Source organism: Equus przewalskii, chromosome 3, assembly GCF_037783145.1.
Source record: "Equus przewalskii isolate Varuska chromosome 3, EquPr2, whole genome shotgun sequence".
Taxonomy (NCBI): domain Eukaryota; kingdom Metazoa; phylum Chordata; class Mammalia; order Perissodactyla; family Equidae; genus Equus; species Equus przewalskii.
In genome coordinates this window covers 98,510,820-98,520,490 of record NC_091833.1, presented here as the reverse complement: position 1 = coordinate 98,520,490, position 9,671 = coordinate 98,510,820, and the positions used below count along the sequence as shown (strand labels likewise).

General features: G+C 39.8%; 1 protein-coding gene across 5 annotated transcripts in view; it reads left to right on the top strand.

The window, feature by feature from the left end:
• The first annotated feature begins 2,811 nt into the window (after positions 1 to 2,811).
• TBC1D19 (TBC1 domain family member 19) overlaps positions 2,812 to 9,671 on the top strand; it is a 140,261-nt gene continuing 133,401 nt past the window's right edge. For 2 of the 5 annotated variants that reach the window (XM_070613025.1, XM_070613022.1), the window contains exon 1: positions 2,812 to 3,214. In XM_070613025.1, coding sequence (XP_070469126.1) covers positions 3,116 to 3,214 — 99 coding nt within the window. In that variant the 5' untranslated portion in view covers positions 2,812 to 3,115. Of the gene's footprint in view, positions 3,215 to 3,318; positions 3,480 to 3,540; positions 3,730 to 9,671 lie in introns of those variants that run through there. The other 3 variants (XM_070613028.1, XM_070613026.1, XM_070613024.1) reach the window with 3 other exon arrangements.

Genomic DNA, 9,671 nt, shown 5'->3' with positions numbered 1-9,671 from the left:
TTCAAATGTATCCCCCCACCCCTCACCCGCAGTGAAATCCGACACAACATTACATGTAAAATAGATCAAAGCAGAGCAGATCTGAGAAAGGCAGAACTGGGCCCAGAGTCTTACTCATGTTGGCCCAGAAGTGGCTTTGTTCTGAATTTGAGGGAATTTTGAGGAGAGCTCTCTCTGCAGCTATTTTACTTTTGTCTCTGTTTATATAGTTTTAATCACTCAGATTAGATTGGATCCCTTTTGCCATTTATCTTCTAGGCTGGGTCATGGTTCATTCTAAAATGTCAGAAATAGAGTGTTTTCCAATCCCTCCCCCCAACTCTGGGTAGAATAAGGATTTCCAAGGCAAAGTTTTCCCTTGTGGGATGAAGATGAGAATCTGCACCTTCTGTTTCTTATGGACAATGACTTTAAAGGAATAAGATTTCCAGATACACGGGTGAGAAACTACAAGTGTCTGTCTATCTGTCTACCGTTAAAGCTCTTTGTGTGCTGGCCTCACCATCTCTTTGGGAGTGAGAATTCCTTGAGAAAATGGACCATTTCCTACTCATTTTTGTATTCCTTGCCATTCCTAGCACAGAGCAGGTGTTCCAAAAAGTTTTGCTAAATTGAATTGGGGAAGGAGAACAGAGGGCATTTTAGAATTGACTTATACTACAATACACCTGCTTCTATGTATGTAAGAAACAATTTTTAATGTTACGGTTTTTTTTTTTTTGCTTAGGCTTGCCTTCAGAATCAAATCCAAACTTCTTAGCTGTTGCATTAAGACTGAAAATTGTTCTCTCCTTAAAAAAGAAACTTTTTAAAGCCTCTATTTGTGCAAAGAATTGTGCTGGGCACTTTCACATATATTGCCACATTTATTTAGTTACTTTCCATTCCCTTGTCAATAGTACTGGACATTATTTTTATTTACTTATCTCAATTTTAATATTTAATTTATTGATATTTATTGATATTTTAATACTGGGTACATTTGTTCCTCATAACGTCCCCTAAGGTGGATATTTTACCCTCTTGTTACAGATGAGAAAGCTGAAGCTCTGACGGCGAGGGACTCATGCAATCCCAAGGGTACAAAGCAGGAAGGGAGCCAGGCTGTTTTCTGAATCCAGGCACAGTGCCTTTTCTTCTGCTCCCCACAGTTTCATCTTTTTTCTCCTCTATGCTTTATGACCCTCCTCAACCTAAGCATCCTTATCTCTTTAGTTATTAATCACCTCACCACTTTCAATCTCAAAAGAACTGTCTCCGTAGTTTTCCTTTTTTGTTCAAAGTGTGGGTTGGAACAGAGATTGATGGATGGGTCGGATGTTGGAATGGAGAGACTGTAAAGATTTGAGAAGATTTATTCATCTGCAAGTTTGAGAAATTCCGAGGTGTGGGAGAATGTTTTGTAGAGAGACTACATGTTTTATAGTCTGCCATTAATTGCCTTTAAGTATTTTGGGTGTTTTTCCTGCCTACCTCTTTTCAAAGTTGTTTTAATCAACAAACCTGACCAAATGCGTTATTTGAAATCTGTGAAATCACAATATTCTGTACAGTGGTGGTATGAATGCCAGGGTGTTGTGCATAGACGCCAGAACTCCAGTCCCTTTGAATTTCTATGGTTTACCTGCTCTAGTCCTTTGCTATTCAGAATGTAGTCCTTGGACCACCGGGTCACAATCACCCGGGAGCTTGTCAGAAATGCAGATTAGCAGGTCCCACCAGAAGCCTATTGAATCAGAACTCTTGTGATTGCTAAGCACATTAAAGTTTAATGTCGTTAGGCTAGAGTAGTTTTTGCAGCAATCTTGGTCTGTTTTCTTGGAATCCTACCTTTGCTTTGCTTAAAATATATGCATAGGGGGCCCACCTCACGGCATGGTGGTGAAGTTTGGCAGGCTCCACTTTGGTGGCTCAGATTTGTGGGTTCGGATCTGGGTGTAGACCTACACCACTTGTCAGCCATGCCCTGGCCGGTGACCCACATACAAAGTAGAGGAAGACTGGCACAGATGTTAGCTCAGGATGAAATCTTCCTCAGCAAAAACCCCACCCAAACCCCCCATATATATATTTATATACACACATTGAAAATTAATTCTTGATAATTTTGGTGAGGTTATTCTAATGCGTGTATTATTCCATAGGCCTTTTTCCAGTTCTTTGGGAATGCCATTCAATTAGTTAAATCAGTTACTTCTAGTTCTCCTAAAAATCTGTGATATGTTTCCTTGAACGCAAGAACCACGTTTTATCTACCTTTGTGCCTGAACATTTTCCTGTACGTAAATGCTCAATAACTTGAAAGCTGAATGAATTATGCATAAATGACTGAATACATGGAAGAATCGGAATCTAGATGGTACATTCCTTGAAGCCTGGGACAATGCCTTAGTCATCCTTGAATTGCCAATGCTTCGCAGAAAACCGATCAATACATGCTTCTGGGTTAAGTCCCAGCTATTAGATGAGAAGACCTTGTCTATTTATTCCTGTCATAAGAACCCAGAGAATATAATAGAAGAATAAAAATAGAAGAAGTGGAAATAAAGTGGAGTGCTACATACAGTGCCGGACACCCTCACAATTATTACCTCAGCTAATCATCACAACATCTTGTGAATCAGGGATTATTTTACAGAGACGGAAAGTGAGTTCTGAAATGTAAGCACCTCGCCCAAGTCCACAAAGCTGGTGTCAGAGTCTGACAGTTCTTGGGAGTAATTTGCCATGTCACTGCCCTGTTTCTGCAGAGATTTTAAGGCGGAAGAAGAATGATCCTTTATAATAAAACACAAAAATACACAACTCTCTGACTTCCCCTTGTGCATCAGAGGCGCTGTTGCAACCAGAGACTATGCAGGAACAACAGAATGAAAAGCTCCCCCGCGCAGGTCGTTTTCCGCCGGCGGAACGCAGGTGCTGGGGCCCTCCAGGCGCGCGGGGGACCAGAGAGGGATGGACACACGGCCTGGCAGTTGCCTAGTAACGCGCGCTGGAGGAGTCCCGGCATAACAAGGTCCCGGAGAAGTGTCCCTGGCCCGGAGCTGGACCTTGTAGCCCGTGGTCTCCGCGCCGGCTGCCTGTCCCCGCGGCTGGGCGGGTTAGGGCAGGGGAAATGTTGCAGGAGGAGTCGGATCTGTCGCTTGTGATCGCCCAGATAGTCCAGAAGCTCAAGGGCTCCAGCCTGTACGCCCAGTTGGAACGGCAGGCCTGGGTAAGTGGGGCCGAGCGGCGAGGGCAGGACGCGGGCCCGCTCAGCTACGCCGCAGCCCGCCTCCGCCCCAGCTCCCTCCGGCGCACGGAAGACCTCCCTCCCGCGGGGAGCGCCGCCGGCTCGGCCCGGCGCGCGGGGCAGGAGATTTTTAAAGAAGGGCGGGGCGCATCACGCCTTTCCTCAGGCCGGGGACGCGCTCAGGCTGTTCTTTCATCCTCGGGTCCTTTACAGGGTCTGATTTTTTAGGGTGCTGAAATCAGTGGAGGTGGGTTGGACCACGCCTTCCCTCCCTTTTTCCGTCCTGTGGGTGGATTTGCCCCCCCCCCCCGGTGGCTTTTTGCTTTCGCGTCTTTTTGTCACTTTCTTGCCGTCTACCCTCCCTGCAATGATTCCCCCTCTGTCTGTCCATCCAGCATTTATTGAGTATTTTCTAATGTGCTGGGTTCTTTGGCTGCAGAGATTGACCAGGAGATCTTTGCCTTTTTCTGTAAATGTCATATAAATGGAATCATGTGGTATGTAAACTTTTGTGCCGTGTTTCTGTCATTTAGCCTAAGGCTTTTGAGAGTTTTCCATGTTGTTGGTATTTCAGTAGTGCTGTTCCTTTTTATTGCTGAGTAATATTTCATTGTTTGGATGTACTACAATTTGTTTATCCATCTTTTGGTTGCTGGGCATTTTCTTTTCTTGTTTTGTTTAATTAAATTTTTTTTTTTTTGCTGTAACACTGGTTTGTAACATTATGTAAATTTTGGATGTACATCATTATATTTCAATTTCTGTGTAGCTTACATCATGTTCACCACCCAAAGACTAAAATCCGGCAGGACACACATGTGCCTAGTCACCCTTGTCTTCCTCCTCCCTCCCCCCTTCCCCTCTGGTAACCACCAATCCAGTCTCTGTCTCTGTATTTGTTTGTCATTGTTTTTATCTTCCACTTATGAGATCATATGGTATTTGACTTTCTCTCTCTGACTTATTTCACTCAGCATAATATCCTCAAGGTCTATCCATGTTGTCACAAATGGCCGGATTTCATAATTTCTTATGGCTGAGTAGTATTCCATCGTGTGTATATACCACATCTTCTTTATCCATTTGTCCCTTGATGGGCACCTAGGTTGCTTCCAGGTCTTGGCTGTTGTAAATAATCCTGTGATGAACGTAGGGGTGCATATACCTTTCTGCATTTGTGTTTTCATGTTCTTTGGATAAATACCTAGGGGTGGAATAGCTGGATCATATGTAGTTCTATTCTTAATTTTCTGAGTAATCTCCATACTGTTTTCCATAGTGGCTGCACCAGTTTGCACTCCCACCAGCAGTGTATGAGAGTTCCCTTTTCTCCACAACCTCTCCAATACTTATTTCCTGTCTTATTAATTATAGCCATTCTGACGGGCGTGAGGTGATATCTCATTTGCATTTACCTGATAATTACTGATGTTGAACATCTTTTCCTCTGCCTGTTGGCCATCTGTATATATTTTTTGGAGAAATGTCTATTCAGATCTTTTGTCCGTTTTTTATTTGGGTTGTTAGTTTTTTTGTTGTTGAGATGTATGAGTTCTTTGTATATTTTGGATATTAACCCCTTATCAGATGTGTGGTTTGCAAATATCTTCCTGTTCTTAGAGGGATAGCTTTCAGTTTTTCTCCGTTGAGAATGATATTAGCTGTGGGTTTGTCATCTATGACCTTTATTATGTTGGGGTACTTTCCTTCCATACTCATTTTATTCAGAGGTTTGTTTTTTTTTTATCACAAATGGATACTGCATCTTGTCAAATGCTTTCTCTGCGTCTGTTGAGATGATCATGTGATTTTTATTCTTCATTATGTTAATGTGGTGTATCACGTTGATTGATTTGCGGATGTTGATTTATCCATTCATTGGTTGCTGGTCATTTTCAATTGTAGGGTTGTGGGTTGTTTCTGTTTACAGAGATTATGAGCACAACTGATATACACATTCTGGCATACGTTTTTGTTTGAATATTTGTTTTCTTTTCTCTTGAATAAATACCTGTGAGTGGAATTGCTGAATTCTTTAGTAAGCATATGTTTAATTCTATAAGAAACTGCCAAACTGGCCAAGTGGCTGTATCATTTTGAATTTCCACCAGCAACTATGAGAGTTCCAGCTGTTCTGCATCCTTGCTTGTACTTGATGTCAGTTTTTAATTAATTTTTTAATGCTTTTTTCTTCTTCTTCTTTTTTTTGGTGAGGAAGATTGGCCCTGAGCTAACATCTATCGCCAATCTTCTTCTTTCTTTTTTTTCCCTCTCCTCAAGCCCCAGTACGTAGTTGTATATCCTAGTTGTAAGTCACTCTTGTTCCTCTATGTGGGATGCTGCCACAGCATGGCTTGATGAACAATGTGTAGGTCCATGCCCAGGATTCGAACCAGTGAACCCTGGGCTTTTGAAGTGGAGCATGTGAACTTAAGCTCTCAGCCATGGGGCCAGTCCTAATTAATTTTTATTTATTAATTACAGTCCTCTGGTAGGAGTGTAATGATATTCTATTGTGGCTTTAATTGCATTTCCCTAATGACTAAAGATATTGAGCATCATATCATGTGTTTACATCTTCTGTGGTGAAGTGGTCTGTTCAGAAATTTTGCCCATGGAAAAAAATAGTCTTGTTTATTCTCTTATTCTTGAATTGTAAGGATTCTATATAAAGTCATTTATCAGATATACGTCTTGCAAGTATTTTCTTCCAGTCTGTGGCTTATCTTTTCATTTTCCTAACTGGCTATTTCAAATGACATGCATTTTTATCAATTTCTTCTTTTACGGTGTGTGATTTTGTGCCCTACCTAAGAATCTTTTACTAACCCAGGGTCTCAAAAGGTTTCTCTTATGTTTTGCTCTAGAAGTTTTATTGTTGTAACTTTAACATTTAGATCTATGATCCGTTTTGAATTAATTTTTCTGTATGGTGCAGCATGTCTTTTTTTTTTTTTTTGGTAGATGGATGTCGAGCACCATACCTATTTCCAGTACCTATTTGTTGACAAAACTGTCCTTTCTCCACTAATTTCCTTGGCACCTTTGTTGAAAATTGATTTAGTGTACACACACACACACACACACGACTATTTCTGGCTGCCAATAATGTTCCATTGATCTATTTGTCTATTACTATGCCAATACCATAGTGTTTTGATTTTTGTAACTTCATAGTAAGTCTTAAAATCAGATAGGTAGTCCTCCAACTTTGTTCCCCCTTTTCAAAATTGTTTTGGCTGTTCTAGGTCCTTTGCTTTGCCATATAAATTGTAGAGTCATTTTGTAAATTACTACAAAGCAACTTGCTGGGACTTCATTGGGATTATGTTGACTCTATAGACCAATATGGGGAGAATTGATTGAATTTTTTGCCTGATGAACATGATTTATCTATTTATTTATATCTTTTTAATTTTCTCTTGTCAGTGTTTTATAGTTTTAGTATAGAAATCTTACACCTATTTTGTTAAGATTTTCCCCCAAGTATTTTGTGGTTTTTGATGCTATTATAAGTCATGATTTTTTTCTCATTTCAATTTCCAATTGTTTGTTGCTAGTATACAGAAATATAATTGGCATTTGTATATTTACTGTATATCCCATGACCTTGCTAAACTTACTCGTTAGATACAGTACCTTTTAGGTAGATTGCTTAGGATTTTCCAACTATGTGTATCATATGCAAATAAACACAGTTTTACTTCTTCCTTTCCAATTTGTATGCGTTTTAATTTATTTTTCTGGCCTTATTGCACTGACTAGTGCCTCTAGTACAATGTTGTATAGATGCTTTTTGTTAGGTTGAGGAAGCTTTCTTCTATTTCTGGTTTTCTGAAAGTTTTATTTTGAATGGATGTTGAATTTTGATAAATACTTATTTTGTATCTGTAGAGATGCTCATGTGATTTTTCTTTTTAGTATGTTTGATATGGTGAATAATACTGATTGGTTTTGAATGTTGAATTAATTTTTCATTTCTGAGAAATTTCTCTTGGTTATGCATTATCCTTTTTATTTATTTTGCTTATATTTTGTTGAAGATTTTATGACTATATTCATGGAAGATATTGGTTTTTAGTTTTTTTTGTTTTGTCTTTTTTTGAGAAAGTTTAGCCCTGAGCTAACTACTGCCAATCCTCCTCTTTTTGCTGAGAAAGACTGGCGTTGAGCTAACATCCATGCCCATCTTCCTCTACATTATATGTGGGACATCTACCACAGCCTGGCTTTTGCCAAGCAGTGCCATGTCCATACCCGGGATCCGAACCAGCAAATCCCAGGCTACCAAGAAGTGGAACGTGAACTTAACCACTGCGCCACTGTGCCGGGCCCTGTAGTTTTTGTTTTAAACATCTTTGTCTGGTTTTGACAACAGATAATGCTGATCTCATTAAATTAGTTGGGAAGTCTTCCCTCCTGTTCTATTTTCTGGAAGAATTTGTGAATATCATTTCCTCCTAAATGTTTGGTAGAATCTCCAGTAGAGTCATTGGAGCCTGGAGTTTTCTTTATGGGAACATTTTTATATAAAATTTTAAACTTTAAAATATATGTAGGGCTATGCAGATTATCTATTTCCTCTTGTATAAGCTTTGGTAGTTTTTATGGTTCAAGAAATTGTTGCAGTTAATCTGCATTATCAAATTTATTCACATAATGTTGTTTATATTATTCCCCTATTTTCTTTTCAATGTCTGTAGGATTTGTGGTGATAGCCCCTCTTTCATTTCTGATATTATAATAGGTGTTTTATCTTTTTTTCTTGATTGGTCTGGCTAGAGAGTTACCAATCTTACTGATCTTTTCGAAGAACTATCTCTTGTTTTCATTGGTTTTTTAGGTTTTTCTGTTTTGAATCTCTTAATTTTTCTTTATTACTTGACTCTCCTTGCCTTGAATTTAATTTGAATTTTTTTCTGGTCACTTAGGTAGAAATTTAGATTATTGACTTGAGACTTGTATTCTCTTCTAATATAAAGCTACAGTTTTCCTCTATGTCCTGCCTTAGGTGGGTCCCATGAATTCTGATATATTCTATTGTCATTTTCACTCAATTAAAAATTTAAAACAATTTCTCCTGTGACTTTATTATTGACTTATGAGTTATTTAGAAATGTGTTGTTTAGTTTGCAAATTTTGGGTGATTTTGCTGATGCCTTTCTGTGATTTCTAGCTCATTTCCATTATGGCGAAGAACATAATCTCTATAATTTCAATTCTTTTAAATTTGTTGAAGTTTCTTTTATAGCTCACAATAAATTCTGTCTTGTTGAATGTTCCATGTGCACTTGAAAAGCATGAACATTCTACTGTTGCTGCTTTATAAATGTCAATTAAGTCAAGTAGATTGATAATTTTGTGTAATTGTTCTCTATCCTTACTGATTGTGGAGGCTTCAGTCAATACAGCCAGGAGTCAAGCTAGGTTTGAGTTCTATTATTACTGTCATTAGCTTCAGCATACCACAGGCTTCAAATTCAGTGGACTGCTGTAAATTTTTGCTTAGAAGGGGTCCTGAGGTACTGGAGGAGTTTTCTCACTGTTTCTGCTACATCCTCAGCTTTCTTCAGTCTCTGCTTGCTGTCCCACAAGGGAAGTCTCTCTTCATGCTCTTGTCCCTCCCTCAGCTGTAGTCTGCTGTTTGTTACTCAGTCTCAGACTCATGGTAGGTACAGGAGTTCTCTATTCTCTTCCTCCTGTTTCAGTCCACATGCCTTGGGGGGTGAGTCTTTCTCAGTGTTCCTTCCTCTTCTCCCTTTTGCAGACAAACTCTGCCTAGTATCTGTGGCATTTATTAGGTGAAAGCAAGATTGCTGCCCTTCCACTAGTGCTGGCTTACCTCTGCTTTGTACTGGTGTAGGATCCTGGGCCCAAGAGAGTTTTCTTATCTTCCCACGAGGAAGAGGGGTTTTGCATCTATCTCACCACCAGAAGCAGTGAATTATTGCCTTGTCTTCAGAGTGGGATGGTTTCTGACTCTCTCCCAGAGGTTTAAGGCCTTTTCTCACATGAGAGGAGACTTTGGACAAGGTGGCATGGTTTTATGCTTGTCCTGCAGTGGCACCCTATCCCTTCTTGTGTACCTGTGCCATGAGAATGGGCTCGCTTCAGTTCCCTGCTCTGCCCCCAGTCTTTTGTGTGGGCACCTGGTGGAGACCCAGGGACAAGAGCATATGAGTGAGTTTGAATTCTCCTTGTTTTGAGTTCCCAGTTATTCTAAACTGTTAAGCTAGCCCACATCTAGTCTATAGCAGTTAAAATTTTAGCTGATTTCTGCTTACTCGCTCATATGGTAGCTTGTTTTACCTCCTGTGCTCTGCCACAGGTGAAATAGTTTCAAGTCCCATTTGTCCTTGGGGAGGCTTGTTACTCTTTGCAATTCAGTTCAATTGATTGTCTTACAACTTCAGTTTTCTGATGGGTTCAAAAGTTATGA